At 50.5% G+C, this 24,792-nt stretch overlaps 2 protein-coding genes across 24 annotated transcripts in view; one reads left to right on the top strand and one right to left on the bottom strand.

Moving 5' to 3' along the window:
* The window catches only part of OGDH (oxoglutarate dehydrogenase), a 471,568-nt gene that overhangs the window by 361,702 nt on the left and 85,074 nt on the right, over positions 1 to 24,792 (bottom strand). The gene's annotated exons all lie outside the window — the stretch shown is intronic.
* CAMK2B (calcium/calmodulin dependent protein kinase II beta) overlaps positions 12,127 to 24,792 on the top strand; it is a 108,642-nt gene continuing 95,976 nt past the window's right edge. For 5 of the 23 annotated variants that reach the window (XM_039462137.2, XM_039462138.2, XM_074379760.1 and 2 more), the window contains exon 1: positions 12,137 to 12,453. In XM_039462137.2, the coding sequence (XP_039318071.1) occupies positions 12,389 to 12,453 (65 nt within the window). In that variant the 5' untranslated portion in view covers positions 12,137 to 12,388. Of the gene's footprint in view, positions 12,454 to 24,792 lie in introns of all 23 variants that reach the window. The other 18 variants (XM_039462132.2, XM_074379755.1, XM_074379754.1 and 15 more) reach the window with 8 other exon arrangements.

The raw sequence follows: 24,792 nt of genomic DNA on the forward strand, positions 1-24,792 counted from the left end.
TTGTCAGTCAAGGATTTGCAGAGCTCCTGTGTGGGACCTCTGTGTGCACAGCTCCCTCGTCTGACGCTTAGCTCCACACATGCCCGCTGCTCCCGCTGCTCCTCGCCATCATCTCCACCTCTTCTGCTCCACATGACCTCCGTGCCCTGCTCAGACTCCAGTGCCGTGTGCCACGGTCAGAGAACTGTAGGGGAGCGTGAAGCGACTGCAGGGCTTACCTCCCGTGTCCCTTCCTGCAGGGATCTGAGTCTTGCACTCCTTGAAAACGGTTGCCTCATGTACTTTGTCCAGATGCATAGTTATTTCTGGTAGGAGGGCTACTCTGGAAAAATGCCTAGAAGTGGCAGTCACAAGTGATTTTGGCTGCAGAAGGTGATGCTTGTTTCCAATTTGGTTGTCCATGCCCTTCTTGACCTACTCCAAACTAGCCTCTGGCATTTCTCTGCCTGGAGACTTGACCCCATTTCCATGACACTCTTCTCTCCTGGATCTACCCCTGCCCCTTTGCTTGCTCTTTCTTTGTCTCTCTAATTACCCCTTCCTCAAACCGTCTCCTTGATGCCACATCCCCTTATGAGATGCCACATCCCCCTAGAGACCCCTTATGCGCCCTTTTCTCTCCTCCTGTGGCACTCACTAGGCTGCCATTCAGTCCCTCCTTTTATTGATCATTCTCCAGCCTGTGCCTTCAATTCTTCTCTTCATCCTGGCCTCTAGGCCATATTTTTACTGATACTGCAGGTAGTGGATATTTAGGAGGCCCTTAAACACTACACTCCCTAACTGGAATTTAATATTTTTTCCCCAAATCGGTTCCTCTTTTTCATTTTCCTTTTATCTTGCCACCTACGCTAGAAGAGTAGGAGAGGCCCATGCAGCCCCAGTTCCTCTGCTACTCACCTCTCACTTGCAGTGGGCCACCAAGTCCTGATTCTGAGATGGTATTCCAAATGAACCCCTTCTAGCCCTTGCCAATACATGAAAGCTCCGGTTAACATGGATAGTGGCCACAAAGGCAAGGTTGCTACACGTGGAGTTTTCAGGGTGTGGAAAATAGTAGTTAGGCCTGGCCCCCTGCAATTTCTCTTTGGGGTCAGGAGGAAGTGTGGTGGGAGGGGGAAGAGAAGAGGGTTTAGAAGATTCCTGGGAGCCTATGGAGGGGACCGGGACCCACCCAGTTCCTGTAGAGACCCACAATCCTGACAGGAGGCTCTGAGGGAGAGTCACTGGGTAGAAACCTAACTGGGTGGGAGGCAGGAGCTGTCCATTGTCCTCCAGGCCCCAGGGGCTGGGGTGGCATAAGGGGCACCCCAACCTGGCGGCTGACTCCATAATCAGGGCTACTTCGGGCTCTGCCTGAGTCTGCTGGCTGTCATGCGGCTGGCCCCTGTGAGGGTCTGGGCCCACTGGCCAGCCTGCTGAGACCCCAGCTGAAGTCCTCCCTCTAGGCGTGTGGCAGATTCCCTGGCCAGGGACATTCAGACAGGGGCTACAGAAAAAAAAAGACCAAGGCCACAGCCCAACCAGCTGTAACCACTTGAAGGGCACCATGTGTCCATATACTTCGTGGGCCATTTGTCCTTGCCTCCCTGGGAGTACCCTCTTGTGACAATTCTGTATCAGAGTCCCTAAGTCTCAGTGATCTGCCAGGCTGGGGATGTGAAGGTAAGACATGGGGACAGGGACTGGCGAAGGGGGCAGGAGGGCTGTGTTCATTGGGCCAAGCTTCTGTGGAGGCTACAGAGGAGTGCCAAGTGCCTGCAGGAACCCAGCAGGGCAAACATGCCCCTGGCAGGAGCCCAGCCAGGCTGGGGCCACTCCATGCTAGGGGCCTTAGGCTTCACCACCATCCCCTCCTCCTTCCACTGGCTCTGCCAGGGTTACCAGGACTCCAGGACCAAGAGAGCATGCAGCAACTGCGGGGCAAGTTTCAGAGCAGGAGACCCTGAACTCCAGGCAGTGGGGGTCATCTCCAAGAAAGGGCCCAAAGGGCAGCGCCTGCTTCAGAGTCAACCGAGGGGAATCCCTGAAGGGCAGAGGGAGTGTGTACGACACTCTCCAGTGGGAAGAAATGCAGCTTTAAGATGTGCTGCCTCCCACTCCATTCTACCCACACCAGCATTTCTGGTGGGGGAGGCAGTGAAACTCAGAGGGTAGGAGTCGTCTCTCTGGGGGGAAGGCCCCATGAGCTGCGAGTGCTGTTTGCATCATCTTGACCCCTGTACAATTAGAACAGAGATGCATTTGCAGGTGGTTTCTTGCCACCTCCAGGTCTGGCCAGGACCCGGGGTAGAGAGAGGCATCCTGGCATAGAGCTGGTGATGGCAGGCCTTGGATGCCAGCCGGCCTCCTCCCTCCTCCCCTACTGCTGCTGTATGTCTTCAGGCAAGTTACTTAACCATTCAGGGCTCCAGTGTCCTCATTTGCAAAGTGCTGCTGGTAATAACATGTCTGGCATACAGGAAGCACTCAAGAAATGCTGGCTCTGACTGTAATCGCCCTGGCTATTTTCTGCTTGCTGTTGCCTGACACCTGTAAGTATGTCCATGCGTGTAGCTTTCCATAATTACGGTGGCTGTGTACAAACTGCATTATATTTGGCGTCCCCCACGCAGGAGGCTCGGTATCCACGGAGCTCTCTCCCTTCCCACTTGTCACGTGGCCCCACATCTCCATCCTCTCGCTCCGTTGTTTCTGCCAGGCCAGTCCCCTGCGGGGGGCGATTTGGGTTGTTTCCAGTTTTCTCAGATATAAATAGCACTGCTGTGCATATCTTTATTACAAATTCCTTCTTTCCTCTGAAACCCTGAATAACTGAGCCCACAGGGCATCCAGTACCCAGCGCAGGCTGTCTTACAAAACCCACGGCATTTCCTGGCCTACTCCACCGGCACTGCATCGGGCCCTGCAGATGGGCCCCAGGGAGGGGAGAAATCCACGTGGCCCTCGTTCTGCAGTGCTCAGAGCTGCCGGCGGCCTCAGCACTGGCTCTTCTTGGAACTGCACGGACGCTTGACATCATCCAAGTTCACAGGCATGGGAGAAAACTAAGCAAAAACGAAAGAGAAAAACATACCACCAGTGTTTCTGAACTTACTATGCCCTTCAATGTAGAAAGATCTTCTTGGTGTCCGGGGCTGAGAGAGGCTGAAGCCCTGGGTGGCTGCAGAGCGGGGCCTGGCAGTGGAGAGGCCCAGCCTCATTTTCCTGTCAGGGTTTCCTCTGCTCTCCCACCTTTTTTAAAAAAAATTTTTGAGACAGAGTCTCATTCTGTAGCCAAGGCTGGAGTGCAGTGGTGTCATCTCGGCTCACTGCAACCTCTGTCTCCCAGATTCAAGTGATTCTCCTGCCTCAGCCTCCCGAGTAGCTGGGATTACAGGCGCCTGCCACCATGCCTGACTAATGTTTCTATTTTTAGTAAAGACAGGGTTTCACCATATTGGCTAGGCTTGTCCCAAACACCTGACCTCAGGTGATCTGCCCACCTTGGCCTCCCACAGGGCTGAGGTTATAGGCATGAGCCACTGCACCCACCCTTAAAAAAAAAAAAAGTAGTACAGATATAATAAGTGAATACGTTCTTTTTCTTTTCTTTTCTTCTGAGTCAGGGTCTGGCTCTGTTGCCCAAACTGGGGTGCAGTGGTACCATAGTGTGATCTTGGCTCACTGCAACCTCCACCCACCGGGTTCAAGTGATTCTCTGACTCAGCCTCCCAAGTAACTGGGACTACAGGCAAGTGCCACTGAGACAGCTTCAACTTCCCGGGCTCAAGTGATGCTCCCTGCTCAGCCTCCCAAAGTGCTGGGTTTTCAGGTGTGAGCCACAATGCCTGGCCATGAATACATTCTTAATGTGCAAGGTTTGCCACAGTTTTTACGTATATTCTGTGATTTTTTAAAAACTGTTTTGAGGTCAATATGAGTAACTCATATTTTCCCAGAAAAATCCCATTTCAACTCCTTCCCTCCCTCCCTTCCTTCTTTCCTTCCTCTTCCTTCCTTCTTCCTTCCTTCTTCTCTCTCTCTCTTTCTTTCTCTGTTTCTTTCTCCTTTTTTTCTTTTTGATGGAGCCTCACTCTGTTGCCCAGGCTGGAGTGCAATGGCATGAGCTAAGCTCATTGCAACTTCCACCCACCAGGTTCAAGCCATTCTCCTGCCTCAGCCTCCTGAGTAGCTGGGACTACAGGCATGTACCAATATGAACAGATAATTTTTGTACTTTTAGTAGAGATGGGGTTTCACCAGATTGGCCAGGCTAGTCTCAAATTCTTGACCTCAGGTGATCTGTCCACCTCAGCTTTCCAAAGTGCTGGGATTACAGGCATGAGTCACCTTGCTTGGCCCGTTTTCTACTCACTAGCAAGATGTTGTACAGAGGATTCTTTTATAATCTTTATCTCTTTATGTTGCCTCTTTTGTACCTATTTTTCGGCTTATTTTTTGTTGCTGACCAGACTTGTAAAATTTGTCTATTTTACTCTTCAACTTTTTTTTTTTTTTTTTTTCAAAGAACTAGCTTTTGTATTATTGATTAGCTATGGTTTGTTTTTCTTTCATTAATTTCTGTTTGGCATTATCACGCTCATCCTTTCACCTTTTTTGGGGTTGTTTTGCTCTTCTTGTCTGGCTTCTTGAGTGGTCAGCCTTAGTTTATTTTCAGTCTTGTCTGCTTTCTGATAAGGGCACGAGGCCTGTGACATCTCCTCAGAGCATGGCTTTGGCCAGGCTTATAACCCAGAGATCACGCCACTGCACTCTAGCCTGGGTGTGTTAGATTCTAAGTTTCATTTCTGTAGTCTCCACATTCTGTCACGTAAATTTCCCGCTGAGTGGATTGATTTGGCTTTCCTTTAGTTATTTCTTTTTAATTTTATTGCAGTGATTCCTGCTTTTGCAGATTTTTTTTTTTCAATTTCCTTTGTCTCCTAGTGCTTGGTCTATTGCTAAGGCTCTTCCATGTGACTGAAAAAAAGTATATTCTCCATATGGCATATCAACATACATTTCATGTCATTTTAAAGTTGAGGTATACTTTACATACAAAATTTTCATGGAACTTACATATAAATTACATTTACATAAAACACACTAATTTTAAGGGTACAGTTTGCCAGGTTTTTGACAAAAGTATACCCTTGTGTAGGCACAGCAAATACACAGAACATTTTAACATCCCGGAAAATTCCCTTGGGCTCCTCCAAGTCAATCCCAGCACCACCCCAACCCTCTAGATTGGTTCTAGAATGTGTAGAAATGGAATTATGCAGTGTGTATTCTTTATGTCTGTTTTCTTTTGTTCTACCTCATGTCTGAGTGATTCATTCATGTTGTTGAACGTACTAATAGTTACTCTTTTTAATTTACATACACCAATTTGTTTACCTGCATTCCTGTTTATGGACATTAACACATTGCTTCCAGTTTCACCTGCTGTGAATAGAGCTATTATGAATGCTCTTGTACAAGTCTCCTTCTTTCTTTTTCTTTTTTGTTTTTTTTGAGACAGCCTGGCTCTGTCACTGAGGCTGGAGTGCAGTGGTGCAATCTTGACTCATTGCAACCTCCACCTCCCAAGTTCAAGCAATTTTCATGCAGCCTCTTCTAGTAGCTGGGATTCCAGGCATGTGCCACCACGCCAGGCTAATTTTTGTATTTTTAGTAGAGATAGGCTTTCACCATGTTGACCAGGCTGGTCTCAAACTCCTGACCTCAAGTTATCTGCTCACCTCAGCCTCCCAAATTGTTGAGATTACAGACATGAGCCACTGCACCTGACCTCTTTTTTTTTTCCCGACATATGTTTTTTACTTTTGGGGAGTAAATACCTAAGAGGAGTTGCCGGGTCAGAAGGAAGGTATTTGTCTAGCTTTATAATAAACTGCCAAACAGTTCTCCAAAGTGGCTGTCTCGTATTTATACACATTCTCTTTTATAGTGTTTTGCATCTGTCAACAATAGTAATCCTAACCACAATTAGATATTAGCTCCTATCACAAAGCAGGACCCAGAAACAGCTGCCTTGTGCTCCCTGGACTTTGGTTCCTTAGCAGTGAGGGCTGCAGAATGAGTGAGACACTGCATGGATGAGGTGACAAAAACCACACTTTCCCCAGTATCCTTCTCCACGTCTTCAGTTACAGACACCCCACAGCCCAGCCTCCCTTGCAGCTAAATGAAGTCATGTGATTCAGCTGTCAGTGGGGTCATGTGGCAGAAAGTTGACTGGTGCCCACCATTTCCCCTCCCTTTCTCTATCCTGCTGCTGGGAACATAGATGTGATGGCTAAATCTCCATGTCAGAACTCCAGGGAGAGGACCAACCCCAGATGCTGGAACAGAGAGCTGCAGGCAGCCTGGTTCCTGAGGGCTTCGTGACCACCCCAGGTGCCACCCCTGATGCTTAGGGGAAAGGCACAATGTCTGCCTTGCATTAGCCGTGGCTGGTGCACACAGGTCTGTGTCCACGCTGGGAACTCCAGGCTGGCAGCCAGGCCTCCCACTTTAGCACAGCCTTTGTGCCTGCAGGTAGAGGAAACACAGGGTGGGATTGAAGGGGCCTGAGTTCAGAGTCCTCTGACACATGCGAGGAGGCCATTTCCATGATAAGTCTCTGGTGTCTGCTGTAGGGAAGGAGGATCTGGGAGCCATTTACAGGCCATCTGAGACCTGTTCCTGTCAGCCTAACTACTCTTGGCTGCTAAATATTACCTGGGTTGGAGGGCTGGCTGGGCTGGAACAGTGCCTGGCCTTCTGGGGCCTAGGGCCTGAGGTAACTCCAGGAGGATGAAGTGACACCAACCAGGAAAGCTAAGGTGGGGTCAATTAGGAAAGGTCCACCTCGCCTGGCAGTCAGAGAGTGCCAGGGATGCTCCAGGGAACCCCAGCCAGCAGGGCGGTGGCCCAGAGCCTCAGCCTGGCAGCAGACCCAGCAGGGGCTGCTCTCACGTCCCTTCCTTTGCCCGAGGGCAGAGCATCGCCAGGACAGGTGCTGGTCTACCTTATGTTTGGATGCCTGGTGAGAAGGGAGGAAGTCTAGGGGGTTCTCACCCTATGCCCTCACGCCAAGCCTCTGAGCCAGGCCTGCAGATGCTGCACCCGGCCCAGGCATACTGACTAGTTGGCTTCATCACTTTGTTAGCCATCAAGGTGACTCCAAATCCCTTGGAGGACTCAGGTGAATCTGCCGATAAGCCACTGACAAAATGCCCTTGCTGGGTCTGACTGCTTCACCCTTTTCCCACCCTCTTCATTCCCTAAACACACCAGCTAGTGCCAGTCATGGGGTCTTTGCATGGTAGCTGCTTCTGCTGATGGTGGTGGTGGTGATAATAATTATGATGTTGGTGATGATGATGGTAGTGATAGTGACGGTGATGATGAAGGCTGTAGCTACAATTTACAATTCACCCTCCCTTTTCCTCACAAGGGTAGCCTCTGTCATTCAGACTTCAGCTTAGACATCACCTCCTCAGAAAGGTCTTCCATGAACATCCCTCTGAAGTTGCCACCCTGTCACTCTCTAGCAAACCACTTTGTTTTAAATCTACATACAATATTGCTGCTAGATGCATTCTTGTTTGCCTGTTATTAAGCTTTGCAAAGGCAGAATCCTTGTCCATCTCATTCTCTGGTGTGACTCAGTGCCTGGGCAGATCCGGGCACACAGTAACTGCACGAAGAAGGCCAGTGGACACCCTTGGGCAGAACACAGTGGTTAAAGGCACAAAGACAGATCCAGATGCCAATAATAAACTAGCTGTCTGACCTGAGGCCAATTAGAGTCTGTGTCTCAGTTTCCTTATTTGTAAAAGGGAGGTAATGATAATGTCATGAAGTTTATTCAAAATGGTGGATGTTGGACTTTTAGAATGGTTTCGGGCATGTGGTGAGTGAATTGTAAATTGTAGCTACAGCCTTCATCATCACCATCACTATCACTACCATCATCGTCACCAACACCATCATTATTATCACCACCACCACCATCAGCAGCACCATCATCACCACCACTACCACCACCATCATCACCACCACCATTACCATCATTATCACCACCACCATCACCATCCACACCACCATCACCATCACCACCATTACCACCACCGCCACCATCACCACCATCACTATCACCTCCACCATCATCACCAACACTATCATTATCATCACTACCATTACCACCACCACCATGACTATCACCACCACCATCACCACCACCACCATCACTATCACTACCATCACCACCACCACCACCATCATAATCACCACCACCATTACCACCATGACCATCACCACCATCCCTATCATCATCACCACCATCACTACCACCACAGTACCATCATTACCATCATCGTTATCACCACCACCACCATCACCACCACCACCACCACCACCACCAGTACCACCATTACCATCATCATCACCACCACCATCATCACCACCACCACCATTGATAACCATCACTATCATTATCATCACCACCACCACCACAGCCACTCCACTGTGTCCTGCATGGGCTGCCACGTCAAGAGCCAGATGATATAGATGGGTGGACTAGGGCCTTCCTGCTCTGGGAACCACAGCCTGCTCTCCCTGACAGATGGCTGGGCCTGGGAGAGGAGATGCAGTGACACCCTCCCACATGACAACAGCCCCTGGAGGTGAGGGGGACAGGGGAGGCGTGGCTTTCTTTGGGAGAATGAGCCCCATGTGCAGCACTTTTGGCTCTGCAGATGTGATGCTTGTTGCCATGGTGACTGTCCTAACAATAACCTCCCAGAACTGATATTCCCCACACCCTCCCCAGCTGCCACCTGGGAGGGAGAGCCCTCCTTGCTTACGAAAGCAAGCTAGAGAGGACAAGGTGGGAGGCAGAGATGACATGGGGGTGGGGGTGGAAGTGGGCCTTTCCTGGAGGTAGGGGTGGGGAGAAGGGGAAGTCTGGGCCTCTCTGACCAGAGCTAAAGCCAGATGAGAGGGCTTCTGGAATCTGGGTCCAGAGAGTCATGATTGGAAGTCTTTCTCCCTTCTAGCCATTTCTTTCTGCTAGGGAGAAGCCCTCTGGGTCTGAGGGTGGGGAGTGGGCTATTTTTTGAGTGGCAGTGTGGGGTCAAGCTGTCTGGGTAGGGACAGTCTGGCTGCCTCTGCCAGGTGCCTTCTCCACTGTCTGGTGCCCAATCATGCCCACCTTCCTGCACTTGCCAGGGTAGTTCTACATGATACCTCTTATGTTTCAGCTCCGAGGAGGGACTGCCCAGGGGTCTCGGGTGCTAACAGGTACAAAAGGCAGGGGGAGGTACAGGATACAATGGATCTCAAATTGCATCTCTTAGTGACACCCACATTCTTGTGTAACCCTGGTTCTGGGCAGTTTCTCACCTTTTGAAAGGTGACCTCGGCCGGGTGTGGTGGCTCACACCTATAATCCCAGCACTTTGCGAGGCTAAATTGGGTGGATCACCTTAGGTCAGGAGTTCAAGACCAGCCTGGCCCACATAGGGAAACCCTAACTTTTCTAAAAATACAAAAATTAGCAGAGCGTGGTGGCGGGTGCCTGTAATCCCAGTTACTTGGTAGGCTGAGGCAGGAGAATTGCTTGAGCCTGGGAAGTGGCGGTTGCAGTGAGCTGAGACTGCACCACTGCACTCCAACCTGGGCAACAAGAGCAAGACTCCATTTCAAAAAAAAAAAGAAAGGTGACCTCATAAAAGACCACCTTGTGTGCTGCTGTGTCCACACCCAGTGCTGCAGAAAGCTGTGTGAGTGGGTCTGTTTGCATGCATGTGTTTGTGTGTAGGTGTGTGTGTGTGTGTGTGTGTCTGTGTCTGTGGAAGGCAACGGAGGTTTTATGGGGCGCTGGGGTTTGATCATAGTCATTCCGTGGCTGTGTGATGGTGGGCAAATTACTATACCTCTCTGTCTCTCCATTGTCTCATCTAGTAAAATGGAGATAATAATAGTACATGCTTCATAGGATTGTTTCAGAATTAAATGACATAGTACATGTAAACTGCACAGTGTCAGCTGTCATTAGTACCACTTTATCTCCTGGACATGCCAGTAGGAGTGTGTATGGCTTCACAGTAGCCTGGAAAGAGTCCGACTTACAGAGGGGTGCAATTTTCTTTTGTTTGTTTTATTTGTATTCTTTTTTCTTGAGACAGGGTCTCGCTCTGTCACCCCGGCTGGAGTGCAGTGGCGAGATCTCGGCTCACTGCAACCTCTGCCTTCTGGGTTCAAATGATTCTTGTTTGGGATTATAGGCATGCACCACCATGTCTGGCTAATTTTTGTGTTTTTAGTAGAGACAGGTTTCACCATGTGGGCCGGGCTAGTCTCGAACTCCTGACCTCAGGTGATTCAGCCATCTCGGCCTCCCAAAGTGCTGGGATTACAGGTGTGAGCCACTGCGCTTGGCTTGTTACTTGTAATCTATTGTGTGGCCCTACTTTGTCTTTCCGGAGGTCAGAAAGGGAAAGCATGGATGCTTCTAGCAGGTGCTAGAAGAAACTCCTCGGGGTTAAACTCAACTCCAAGAACAAACCTCAGACTTGGCCTTCAGTCCTTCCTTGAGCCCATGCCATTCTGTGTGTTAGGATGGCTCAGGGTTCTCTGAGTCCAAGTCTGACATGGACGGAGTCTCCCTTCCTGCTATGGTCTTGGTGAAGTCAAGACCAGGATCCCTTTGCCTCCTCAGCTGGGGACTTCCCCAGGTGACCCAGCATTCACCTTTGGCCTGAGAATTTCTCATCCTCTAGCTGTCTTCTGGGTGCAGGCTGGTCGATGGCAGGGACTTGTTGCTGTGTGGTCTACTAATTGCCCAGCAGTCCTGTGCCAAATGCATCCTGGCCCAGAAGTGCCCTGGCTGCTGGCACTCAGAATCCCTTTATCCTCTCCCTCATCCTCACAACATTTATTGTGGCTTGTGGGGCTTGCCCTGGGCTGGCCACGAGGTGAGAGGGATGAGCAGGACAGGCCCAGAACTGGTCCCTGGGGAGCAGTAAGGAGGTCATGCCAGGGCAGAAGCATGACCCAAATCCAGAACGGGCTGCTGGAAACCCCCTCCTCAGAGCCTGTCCAGGACGGACCCTGTCAGAGGAGAGTGTGGGGATGTTGGAGCCCAGTGGTCTGAAGTCCCGGTTCTGGACAGCAGCCCTGGTGCCAGCCCTCAGGAAAGGCTGCTTTGTGGGAAACCGGGTCGGCCCTGCCTCCTGCCTGCCTCCCTGCACTTGCCTCCTTGGCCTCCAGGGCTACTTTCAAGAGGAGGTTGGGTGGGTGGGCTCTCTTCCTCTAGGCAAAAGCAGGAAGCAGGCAGGTGAACTATGCTGGAAGAGGAAAGAACGCGTTCCCTTACCTGGGCAGGGTGGCTGTGAGCGCTCAGGGCCGCCAAATTGCTGATGGAGCAGCCCCTGTTGCCTGGCTCAGGGTCCCTTGGCCTGGACTGCGAATCGCCTCCTGGGACCTCCATTCCAGACATCACAGCAACCAGTCTTTGGAGAAGTGGTGGGGGAGGAAGGGGCTGAAGTCAAGGGGATATGGCAGGCTCCACCCTTTCACCTTCTCATGCTAGTGTCCTAGTGTGCACCTCCGGCCTTCTGGGCGGCTCCTCCTGGCCAGGCAGCCTTTGTGGCATGTGTGGCTGATGGAGACTGGGCAAGAGGGATCTGGCAGCATCTCTTCCTGGGGGTATGAGGAATGAGCCCTGTGGAGGGCAGCACGTGGGCCCCCGGCCTCCTTGTGGGCCCCAGTCCCCTCCTGCTGTCAGGCGAGGTGGGCTTTCGGGGGAGAGAGGAGACTGCGTTCATTGTGTGAACTCTTCTGTGTTATGTGAGAGCTAGGGGTCACCAGCAGCAAGTGGCCTGCGTGCACGAGGTGCGGAAGTGGTGCGGGTACAGGATGAAGGCATCAGTACAGGGCGCGGGTGTGTGTGCGGGGTGCGGGGGCGGGCGGGGGCGGGCGCGGGTGTGTGCAGGTGCAGGTGCAGGTGCGGCCGCCTTGCGGGTGCGGGGCACGGGTGTGTGTGCAGGGCGCGTGTGCAGATGCAGGGCGCGGGTGCCGTGCGGGTGCGGGTGCGGGAGCAGCGTGTGCAGGGCGCGGGGAAGGCGCGTGCAGGGGGCGGCGGGCGGGGCGGGCGCGGCGGCGGCGGCGGCGGTGACAGCGGCGCCCGCGCCTCCCCGCGCGTAGGTGTGCGGCGCGCTCCTGGCGGGGACGGAGCGAGCAGATCTCGCGTGCGCTCGCCGCCCGGCGCAGCCCAGCCCGGCCCCCGCCTGGCGCCGCGAGCCGAGGTGTCTCCCGCGCCCGCGCCCGTGTCGCCGCCGTGCCCGCGAGCGGGAGCCGGAGTCGCCGCCGCCCGAGCGCAGCCGAGCGCACGCCGAGCCCGTCCGCCGCCGCCATGGCCACCACGGTGACCTGCACCCGCTTCACCGACGAGTACCAGCTCTACGAGGATATTGGCAAGTAAGAGCCGCGGCGCGCGCGGGCTGGGCCGGGGACCCCAGAGGGCCGGGACCTCCAGGACCCTCCGCGCCGCCGGCTCTGGGCGCACTGCGGCCCCGCGCGCCGCGGGTTCCTCTGGGCTCCCGGCCCAAGCGCACGGCCCCGCGCGGCACCGACCCCCGAGCCCCAGGCCCCCGGCCGGGCTGCCGGACCTCAGCGCGCGCGGCCCTGCCCAGCGCTGCTGCCCGGCCGGGGCTCCGGGCTCGCGACTTGGAGCGGCGGGGGCGGCAGCAGGTGTCCCCGGAGCGCCTGGCAGACGTGACGCATTTGGCGGCGGGGAGGTCAGAGAGGAGGGGTGCGCGGGGGTGGCCGCCCGGCCTGGAGCGCCGGGAGGGGTCGGCTGCGGCCCCAGAGGGTCGTCCCTGACGCGGGCGCGCTGTCCCCACCCCCACCTGAGCGGCGGGCGGCGGGGGTGGCGGGACCTGCTTGCTCCTCCTTCTGCGCGTGGCCCCATCCGCGCGGGGGGCGCCGGCGTGGAAGAGCCGCTGCTGTGGGTCCCCTGGGGAATCTGGGTTCTGAAGGATTTTCCCCCAGATTCTTCTGGAAACAGGAATTTGGAGGTGGGGGGAGGACGAGGTCAGGGAGCCTGGATCAGATCATGGGGATGCGAGGAAAGACTAAGAGCTTGACTGGGTTGCCAATTTCAGGGTCATCAAGGTGGGTGGGGGCTGGATTTTGGAGCGTTGAAGGGGGGCCTAAAGGGGAAGGGGCTTCGAAGGTTTGTTTGAAGTTGGGGCCTCACGGCGAACAGGTGCCGAGGCTCCCGTTCTCCGCTCAGCAGTATGAGCAGTGTGGGGCGAAGGTCTGGTTTTGGGTCTTCAGTCCCGGCTTTGTCCCCCGGATCAGAGATGGGAAGCCCCTCAGGGGCCTCCTGTTTGGCCTGGGGTCTCCGGTCTGCGAATCAAGGTGGATGCACCTGGCGTCTCCGCGGCTAGCTTCAGAACTCCTGAATCTTCAGCCTGACTGGGCCAGAGCCCCATCCTCCTGCGTCCTCCCCCATCCACCTCCGTCCCTTCAGTGCAGGCGGTGGGGGCGCTGGCGGTGCTGGCAAGATTTCCTCTTACACATCCAGAAGCAGATCCTTTTTTTCCTTTACTAAATAAGTGTCTGGTTAAACCTTGTGGTGGGTGAGGGACGCTGATCATTGATAATTGTGGAGTGTGGAGCTGGAGGAGTGTGGGGGTGTGTTCATTCCCCACTTCTCCCTGCACGTGTGGAGAGGATCGGGTAGGGGTTGCAGGTGTGGAGCCCAGCCCTGTGCAAGAGGCCATGCTGGATGGGTGGGTGGGGGCCAGGCTGGCTTGGGGACCCTTCCATGGATGGATCCGGAGAGCACCCCAGGGCTGAGACTTCGAGGGAGGGGGCGGGCCCAGCCCTCTTCATGCGGATCCCCAAGTGGGTGGCTGGTTCCCTCTGTCTCCACCCCTCAGAATCACACATCTACCCCCATCTGACCTTTTGGCCTCCAGAGGTGTCCTGGCTGCTGGTGGGGCAGGTGGGTGGCAGTTAATGTGCATGGTTCTCCAAGGAAGAGAGCAGCAGTGGGAAGTCACTCTTTCCTCAGGGGCCTTCTTGTCGTCCTCTCTGCTTGTGCCCAGAAGCATAGAGGCCCTCACACCAGGTGTCCCTGGTCTCCTCTGAAGAAGCCACTTTCAAGGCCTTCTCATGTACCCCCAGTGTCCTCAGCCTGCAGCTCACTCTGGCTGTTCTTCTCTCCTTTGCTGCAAGCCAACTTGCGTCCAGCAGCAGTGTCAGGGTGGCCGGCTCCCCGCCGAGCCTCCGATTCCAGCACAGCTGGATGTCCTGGCCAGTGCCACCCACACTAGGGAATGGAGGTCTCTGGAGCTGCCTGGGGGAGGCTGAGAGAAGTGGCTGCAGAGGTGGAGACCAGGTAGGACTGAGACTGCTGGGCTTCTCTCTCAAGCCTGAGAATGAGCCGCCACCGGAAGGGAGCGAGTGTGGCCTCTGGAGCGAAAGCACCAGGAGCCATGCAGCTCGGGGTGAGGAGTGGAGCCTGGCATTTGGGGAGCCCCGTGGCCTGGGACTAGAGCAGGCAGCTGAGCCCAGCGCACCTTTGTGGAGGCCTGCTAGGTGCCGGGCCCCCCTGGGGACCACCAAGGGCCTGTCATTGCACTGCTGTGGCATCTCTGGGGTAGAGAAGGGACCAATCATTTGGGGATGCAACTGTGCTGCCATAGAGGTGTGCCAGGGAGCTGGAGAGGTGGAGCAGGGCACCCAAGGGGGATGTCTGAGGCCAGGGCTCAATTATGGGCACTCAGCCCGTTTGCAGTGCTGGGGTCTCTTGGTGGACATGTTGGCTGGTTGTTGACAGTGCCTGTCCGGGGCACAGTTGGTGTTGCTTCCTGGCCCCAGGTGGATATGTCCAAGTTTATTTAAAGCTGCAGCCCCTGGCACCCAGTCAGGTGGCACTGAGCTGCCCGCCCAAAGGAAGGACTTGGCCCAGGCCCAAAGCTGCTCACGTGTGATGAGGCCACCGCCGGCCTTCCCCTCCCTTGCCTCACCCTTTTCTGCTGTCTCTGCTCCCAAATCTTCCCCAGGGGCCTGGGTAGCAGGGTCAGCCAGCCAAGACGAGCCGCTTTCTGTGGCCCTGCCTTGCCCTGCCCAGCTCTACTGGGAATGTGTGCCCTTCCCTGCTTAGCCTGGCAGGGCTTAGAGACACTAGCCTGGTGGCCTGTGTCCTGGACGCAGGAGCCTGGGAGCAGTTACAGAGCAAGGCAGGGAAGCCCTCAGCCCAGCATGGCCCAACCAGCAGAGCAGTTCTAATTTTTTTATATTGGATAAACTTTAAAAATCCAGAAAAATACCAGGCATAACAAAATGAACACAGTATCTCTTCTACCCAGAATTGAAAATGGCTAATCTTTTGTCACTTTGGCCTTAAGTCCTTTTTTAAAAAATTATAAGAAGTATTACAAAGGAATATTAAGTAACCCATTTCTGTCCAACTACTGTTTTGTATTTTTCCTCCCAGGCTCTTTTGGGTACATTTACACATGGATAGAAGTATCCATAACCAATACACAGGATTCTTTTGTGTGTGTGTTTTCCTTAACTTTACATAAAAAAACCCGGGACTTGTATGTTTCACTCAATAGTCTTGTTGACACCTGTGCTTGTCGATGTGTTTGATCGCGGGCTGCCGAGTGGCGACCTGTAGTGTGAGCATTGTGTCCTGCCTGCCCACCTCCCGATGGAAATCTAGGTTGTCTCCTGTGTTCCGCTGTCACCCAGCACACGGTGGCCAGCACCGTCACGGCCCGCGTCCTGAGTGTGTCTGGGGCGCAGGTGTGAGTTTCTATAGGGCGTGTTCCTGGCGGTGGGGCTGCCGAGGAGGGTCCCCGTGTCTTCTGTCTCCGCAGGTGTCGCCACTCCCTGCTGTGTCCACTTGCACAGCCACGTTGGGGCCGCCCCTTTCCCTGGGTGCTGCCGTTCCTCGCGTTGGCAGGTTGTCAGTGTCGACCGTTTGTTGGGTAGGAAGAGGTCTCACATTTTGTATTCAGCCTCGCGAATCTTCCATTTTTGGGGAGTTGTCTCTTTTTAAATATGGAGTTCTCCTTAGAATAAAGCATCTCCCATGAGGTTTTAGATATCATTTCAGGGGTTCATGGGCCTGTCCTTTTCTGGGGGAGATGGCAGCTAGGGCTTGCGGGCCACGTTGTAATAACACCTAGTGTGTGCATTACTTTAAACCTTTGATTTTATTTGAGTTGAATTGTCCAGAAAGGCCCTTCTCCCCAGCCCCATTTTATAGACAAAGAACCCAAGTTCAGGAAAGATTGGCAACTTGCCCAAGCCCAGGTGCGAGAAAGGCCCGGAGCTCCAGCCCAGGGCACCTCCCACGCTCCCACCTCTTCCACTGAACCTCAGAGAGGCCCAGAATGACCTTGATATGTCCTTGACTCCATCCAGTGGTACACCAGTCACCAGAGAGCAAGCTGTGTCCCGAGGCTTGTGTGGCCTGACCGCTGGTGGGGGCATCACTGTCAGCTGGCGAGTGCCTTCTGCTGAGAGGCGCACTGTGAACCAGCGAATGGCCTGCTAGGTAGTTAATAGATAAACTTAGGAAATTCAGAGCAAATCAATTGTTGAGTCTCCAAGCTCTGAGCCGGTTGCCAAGGAAGAGAGGAACGGAGGAGGAGGGATCATTGTATTTGCTTTCTCCCTCCCCGGAGCACACCAGGCACTCCCTGCCTTAGGTGCCTTGGCCAAGCCCTCTCTCTTCCCCATCCCTCACAGCTCACTCCCTTGGGCTGCTCAGCAGGCTGTCCCAGATGCTCCCTTCCTTACTTCTGCCTCCCCACTCCTCGCTGCCCCTCCCCGCACTTGTCTCCTCCCTGGCACTTTGCCCCATCTGATGTGCTGGACGGCTTACCCACAGAGAGACGGAGGTCCGGTCCCCTGCTCACTCACGGCCGTGTCCCCAGTGCCTGGTCCGAGGTGGGGAAGGGGTGAGTCGGGTGGGCCTCTGCCTTCTGGCCTGGCTCGGAGGAGGCCAGCAAGAGTCCTCCTGGTCTTGATTCTTTAATGTAGGGTAGTTTTAAAAGAAGTCACACATGCTGAGATTGCTGGCAAGATGTGCATTAAGGTGATGCTAGTTTAGTTACTATTTAATGGTATTTTTATACCATAACCTACTTTGCTGAGAGCTAAGAATATATCTGCATGCTTGCTACCAGGACTCTTTTCTTTTCTGGTAACAGTTGCTAGCACTGAAATGGTGCTTATTCTATTAACGTGCTAGATCTGTGAAGTAGGTACTGTAATCATCCCAAGTTTACAGGAGAGGCAGCTGAGGCACACAGAAGCCCCGTTCCCCAATAAAGGTCACACAGGGTGAGGAATTGAATCCACATTCTGTTCCTCTCGGAAGCTCATGCTTTAAAAATGCCGTAACTCCACTGGCATCATGGCCAGCTTGTGGTCTACGCTGACCTGAGGCTTTTGGGCACCTGTCCTTGGCCAGCTGCTCACCATGACGTATTTGTGCTTTTCCAAATCAGGGGCACTACCTCTAGGTTCCCCTTTGTGAAAAACCTCATTTCCTTTTGTTGTCAAAGACAACCAACACTCTGACTCCATCTGACACCAGCAAGATTGGAAAATCTTATTTTATTCGTTAAATTACCAGGGCAATATCACCTTGTAAAACACAAACACACATACACACACGTGCGCACGCGTGCACACACACACACACACACAAACTGAGTAATACAGACATATGTGCGGTAAAGTGTGACTCATTTACACTGAAGCTCCCTCACTCCTCAGAGGTACCTGGCCTCTTAATGTTAATGTCAGTATGAGGATATGTGTGTGTGCATGTATGCACATCTACATATATAGCAGATATATAGGATTTCAAAACACAGATGGAATCACCATATATGTGATTCTGCAATCTGTTTGCCCAACACTTCCATGGCGACCCCCTGTGTCAGTAAGTCTTTTCTTACAGCTAAGTGCCTTCCAGTTCTTAGCAGAAAAATGTGTACATGCACATTGGCCACATTTTTTAAACCAAAAATGGGGACCCATCCTCTAGCAAGTGTGATGGGGTGTGGTAGGACACTGTATTTGAAATCAGGGCCTGAAAGCTTGTTAGGAGGGTGCAGCTGTTGTGAAGGAAAGCTGTGTTCTCAGCACGACCAGCTGCAGGGGCTGGGCCCATGGAGGTGGGTGCAAGTGGACTCTTGCCAAGGTCAGCGCCCTCAGAACTAAGGATGTCTCAGGTCTCACTTGCAAGAACTGAAGGACCTATTCCCATCTTTCTGCCCCCACACCCCCTTCTAGGAATCCCCAAGAGCAGAGGGGAGAGATATGCAACGTTTAGGTTTTGTTTCTTCTACTTAAAAATTCTAACAGGGATGTTTCCCTCATTTTCACTCCATTGGCCTTTAAAGGGTCTATATTGAGCAACCCTAGAATTTAACAGAAGAGACCAGGTGGAGATAAGTGTGTGGTGTCTGTCCCTGGGAAGACTGCTCCCTTTCCCTGTGTTTCGTGATGCCACCTCCCTGGTCCAGGCAAGAGATGTGGCCTTTTTGGAGATTTTAAATATATTTTCAAAAAATTTAATTCTCTTTCTTCCCCCACAAAAGTGGAATCTAATTTGATTATTTTTAAAGCCTCTTTTACAGCTGCAAGTCACTTTGTTAGTGTAGAAACATAAAAATGCATTATGTATCAACTTGGTTTTTAAAAAATTATCATATTGGCATATTACACAGAAATGTATATTTTATTCATAGAAAAATTTGAATTTATTTAAAATGAAAACTTCCTTTTATGTTAGAGAGAGGTGGTGTGCTAGCTGCCAAACTTTTCAGTGGCTTTTGTCTCCTGGGTTAGAGGGTCACTTGTTGGGGGCTCAGTTCCTGGTGGATGTGGTTCTTTTTGTATTGACATAATTATCCAGAAATAACTGAAGTTATGATTCTTTGTTAAGCCAGATAGAAGCTTTTGTTGAATCGTAGAACAGATTGGCAACAACCAGGCAAAGATTTAAGAAGATTTTATGGGAGGAAGCCTAAAAGCACACTGTTGTACAGGGTGGAATTTGGGACCCACTGTTAGTCCTGTGTCCTCACGTTGTGAGCAGTAAGTGAAGCCTGGAGGGCAGGAGACGCTGTCACCGGTACAGTGAAGTTCAGAAGGTGATATGCCCTCTGCTGTAACGCCGTCCAGGTGCCAAACACATCCCAGTTAGTGCCAGTTAGTGCTGTTCCCCACAAGGAGCTGAGGAGCCTGCCTCTGTCACCTAACACACCCTGAATTTAAGTGCTGCCAACAGTGCCTGGCACATAGCAGGTGCTCCGAGGTAGCTCAGCAATGGTCTGGGTCACTCAGGCCCTACACCTGGGACTGCTTCCCAGAGCAGTGGCACATCCACCCTGAAAAAGATGAGGGCCTTACAGAAGGTATTGGGTGGCCCTGCAGGTAGGTCTTGAGGGTATTCTGATGTCCAGTCTGGACAGACAGTCTTGTCACCTGGTGAAATGCAGTATCAGGGCTGTCAGCACTTCTGTGTCTGCCATGGAGCTTGACTCCAAGAGGCTTGCAGCCTTCAGCTCATTTCCTAATGAAGTTCTTCACATGACTTCTTGTTTGCTGTCTGATTCTCAGCATCTGAGGGTTTGACCCCAGGCCACTTGTTAGGGACTTTCTGGGCGAAGAATATGAGTCTGGTTAGGAGCAGGCCCTCCCAAAGAAGATGACCAGGTGGTGGTTCTCAGCCCCGGCCACACTTGGGAAGCCCCTGAGGAGTGTTCAGGCCCCACCGCATTTAGCCAGACATTAGGGAAGTGAGGTGTCAGTATTTTTTAAAAGCTCCCAGGTGGTTCCAATGGGCACTGCATGCCTAGACTCTGCAGAGGAGTCTGCACCCGAGGCCAGACACTCGCCTAAGCCCACACTTCTTTGTATGATCCTTGGTTCTTCCAGAGCCCACCTAAGCATGAATTTGAAGTTTACCTTCATTCACAATGACGTTACTACCCCCAGCCACCCACCCTATCCAAGTTGTCTTAGAGCACCGTTGTCCAGAAGAAATAAAATGTGATAAAAGGTGAGCCATATGTGTGATTTAAAATTTTCTAGTACTTAGAAAAAAGGAACAGGTGAAAGGAACTTTAATAATATATTTATTTAACCTTATATCCAAAATATCATTTCAAAGCCCTCGTGTGGTGGCTCATGCCTGTAATCCCAACACTTTGGGAGGCCAGGGTGGGTAGATCACTTGAGTCCAGGAGTTAGAGACCATGGGCAACATGGCAAAACCCCATCTGTACAAAAAAAAAATCATTTCAACATGTAATCAAAATAAAAATTATTAAGTATTTTGCATTCCTTTTTGTTATGTCTTGAAATCTGTTAAGTATTTTACCCTTACAGCACATCTCAGTTTGGACCATGTTCTTATCCATGGTGACAGTGACGACTTATTCATTTATTCAGCCAATCTGGTCGCCTGTGCTTACCATGTGCTGGACACTTTCTGAGTGCTTGGGAAATGGTAGTGAACAAAGGAGTCAAGGATGCCTGCCCTTGGGGAGCTTATATACTATCCTGGTGGGTAAAGGCAGGCAATAAACATAAATACTAAACAAATTATATGATAGGGTAGAAGGTGATTAATGCGTCTGGGAATAATTGAGAAGACTCAGGAGTGCCAGTTGGGAGGAAAGTTACCGTTATAAAAAGGATGTTCAGGCCAAGAAAAAAGAAGACTGCAGTTGCTAAAATCAGGAATGACATAGGGGACCTTACTGCCAACCTTAAAGAAAAAAAAATTATAAGGAAATAACTATGAATAATTATGTGCCCTCAAGTTAGATAACATGGAGGAAATGCACAAATACTTAGAAAGACACAAACTACTGAAACTAACTCAAGAAGAAATAGAAGGCCGGTGTGGTGGCTCAAGCCTGTAATCCCAGCACTTTGGGAGGCCGAGACGGGTGGATCACGAGGTCAAGAGATCGAGACCATCCTGGCCAACATGGTGAAACCCCGTCTCTACTAAAATACAAAAAAAATTAGCTGGGCATGGTGGCGCGTGCCTGTAATCCCAGCTACTCAGGAGGCTGAGGCAGGAGAATTGCCTGAACCCAGGAGGCGGAGGTTGCGGTGAGCCGAGATCGCGCCATTGCACTCCAGCTTGGGTAACAAGAGCAAAACGCCGTCTCAAAAAAAAAAAAAAAAAAAAAAAAAGGCCTAAAAAAAAAGAAAATCTGAATAGACCTATAACAAGTAGAGATTGCCTTGGTAATTTAAAATTTTCCCGCAAAGAAAAGTTCAGGCTCAGATAACTTCACTGGTAAATCCTACCAAACATTTAAAAAAGAATTAATACCAATCTTTCACAAACTCTCCCTAAAAGTAGAAGAGGAGGAAATTCTTTCCAGTTCATTCTGTGAAGCCAGAAATACCCTGATACCAAAACAAAAGACATCACAAAACTACAGACTATTATCACTTATGAATGCAGATGAAACATCCTCAACAAACACTTGCAAAATAAATCTAGCAACATATAAAAAGGATTACACATTATGAACAAGTAGGCTGTATCCCAAGAATGAAAGGTTTATTCAGCATACAAAAATCTGTCTATGTAATACACCATGTTGATAGAGTAAATAAAGAAACTATCGGAACCATTTCAATAGAGGCAGAAAAAGCATCTGACAAAAACCAATACTCTTTCATAATAAAAACTCAAGTAACAAGTAGAAAGGAACTTCCTTAACTTGATAAAAAACATTTGTGAAAATTCCACAGTTAACCTCATATTTAATGGTGGAAAACTGGATGTATCTGCTCTTTCCAGTTCTAGGCAAGATGGTATAGGAGATTCTAGCCAGGGCAAGTAGGCAAGAAAAAGAGATAAAAGGCATCCAGATGGAAAGAAATAGTTATAGCCACCTCTCTTTTCAGATTACATGCTTTTGTACATAGAAAATTCTAAGGAATCCTTTTTAAAACCTATTAGAACTAAAAAATTGATTTAACAAAGTTGCAAGATATAAGACCAGTATACAAAAACCCATTGCATTTCACTATAGTAGAAGTTTAAAATCAAAATAAAATTAGGAAAAACAATTAGTTTACAATAGCACCTAAAAAATAAAATACTTAATACTAAGTTTAATAAAGAAGTACAAGACGTGTACATTGAAAACCACAAACCACTGTTGAGAGAAATTAAAGAAGACCTAAATTAATGAAGAGACATCCCATGTTCGTGGATTGGAAGATTTAATATTGTTAAATAGTAGTATACTCCAAATTGACCTACATTTTTGTTATGAAAATTCCAGCTGCATTGTTTTGCAAAAATTGACAACCTGGCCCTAAAATTTACATAGGAATGCAAGAGACTCAAAATAGCTAAAACAATCTTGAAAAAGAAGAAAGTTGGAGGACTCACAGGTTCTGATTTCACAACTAACTACAGTTACAGCAATCAAGACAGGGTGGTATTGGCATGAGGTTAAATACATAGATCAGTGAAATAGGATTGAGAGTGTAGAATACATCCACACATCTATGGTCAGTTGATTTTTGACAAGGGTGCCAAAACAATTCAAAGTGAGAAGAATGGTGATCCATTCAACAAATGACAATTGAGTATCCACGTGCAGAAGAATCAAGTTGGAGCTGTACTTGACACCATATACAAAAATTATTTCAAAATAAATAATAGATATAAATGTAGGAGCTAAAGTCATGAAACTCTTAGAAGAAACCATAGGAGTAAATCTTTGTGATTTTGTATTAGGCAATGGTTTTTTAGAGATGACACCAAAAGCATAAACACCAAAAGAAAAATCGTTTTACTGTTGGGCTTTAGTAACAGTAAAAACTTTGTATTCAAAGGACACCATTGAGAAAGTGGAATAGAATAGCCCATAGAATGGGAGAAAATATTTGCAAAATCATGTGTCTGGTAAGGAATTTGTATTCAGAATACTTTAAGAACTTCTACTACCTAACAGTAAGAAGAAACAACCTAGTTTAAAAATGCGCAAAGGACCTAAACATTTCTCTAAAATAGGTAACAAATGATCCACAGCACATGAAAAGATTTTGGCATCATTATGGAAAGGCAATTCAGAACCACCAAGAGATGCCATTTCACTCTTACTAGGATGGCTGTTATCAAAAGGACAGATAATAGCAAGTGTTGGTGAGGGTGTGACATTGGAATGCTCATTCATTGCTAGTGAGCAGGTAAAATGGCACAGCTACTATGGAAAATACTTTAGTGGGTCCTCAAAATGTTCTATTCTAGGTATATACCCAAGAGATACAAAAACATTTGTCCACACAAAAACTGGTTTATAGCATTATTATCCATAATAGCCAAAAAGTAGAAACAGCCCAGATGTCTACCTCCTGACGAATGGATAAAGACAATGTGTTATATCCATACAGTGGAATGTTATTCAGGCAGAGAAAGAACGAAATACTAATAGGCATGGACACATGCTAAAATGTGAATGAACCTTAGAAGCATCATGCTCAGTGCAAGAAGCCAGTCACAAAGGGCCACATGTTGTTTAATTCCACTTTTATGAAATGTCCAGAAAAGGCAAATCTGTAGGGCAGAAACCAGAGTGAGGATGGATGGAGAGCGAGAATGGGAAGTGACTGCTGATGGGTGGAAGTTTGGTTCTGAAGTGATGAAAATGTAAACTTAGACTGCGGTAGTGGACGTTCAACACTCAGTATATTTAAAACCACTGAATTATGTACTCTAAATGGGTGAATTGTTAGGCATATGAATTAAATCTCAATAAAGATGTCAAAGAAATAAAACCTACTTAGAAAATAAAAGCTCTCACATCAGGATCTCAACATTCACATTGCTGAGAAGTGAGCTTAGAAATTAAAGTGACTGCCAATGCCCAGCTCAGGGCTGGTGACCTCCCCTGATCTTCAGGACCCCAGCAGAAATGCGGCTTTGGTCAGCCACCTCCTTTGAACCAGCCTCTGCTGTGAAGTGTCTTCACAAACAAAAAACAGTGAGAAGAAACCTTGTCACTGGAGCATCTGACTGGTGCCGGATGACAGCATCTCTAAACTTAGCCAGCCCTCTGGGCCTGTGCCTGACGTGAGCTCAGACCCGAGCTCAGGCCCAAGGCACTGGGGAGGGCCAGGCTCCTGCTGACCCGGGAAGATCCAGGAACCTGTGAGCCCTCACATGAGCCGGGCCTGGAGTGGGTTCTGACCTGGAGTCCAGGGACACATGACATATTGGGCGACCCCCCCCATCTCCGGCCCCTTCCCAGAGACCAGCAAGGGGAAGATGCTGTCTGCACCACCTCACTTGCAGGGCTGTGTGACTGAAGGTTCTACTGTGACCAGGAACTCAGTAGGTGCCCTGGCTTCCAAACTTTGCCCCTGGGCCTCACCTCACATTTTGGGACTCTATTTTGCTCATTTCCTGAGTGGCCCTTGAGACTGTCCCAACAGAAACTCCAGGCCAGGCCTTTGCAGCCAGGCTGGGGCGGTAGCCTTCCCGTTACTGCAGTGTGAGGTGGGCTTCAGGGGTCCCCTCCACCTGTGCCCTCTTTCATTTCTCAGAAAGAGTCTAGGCCTTTCACGTCCTTGCGGGGATCCTTGTAGCAGCAGGATGACTTCCACTGTGGTGTGGAACTTCTAAGGCACAATGTGTGTGCCCTGAAAGGCAGCCCAGGGATCAGGGCAACGGGACTGAGTGAGGGAATGCTGGCCTGTCACTCAGGACCCCAGCTAGGCAGCGGGAGGTGG

The sequence above is a fragment of the Saimiri boliviensis genome, chromosome 10, assembly GCF_048565385.1.
Source record: "Saimiri boliviensis isolate mSaiBol1 chromosome 10, mSaiBol1.pri, whole genome shotgun sequence".
In the NCBI taxonomy this organism is placed as follows: domain Eukaryota; kingdom Metazoa; phylum Chordata; class Mammalia; order Primates; family Cebidae; genus Saimiri; species Saimiri boliviensis.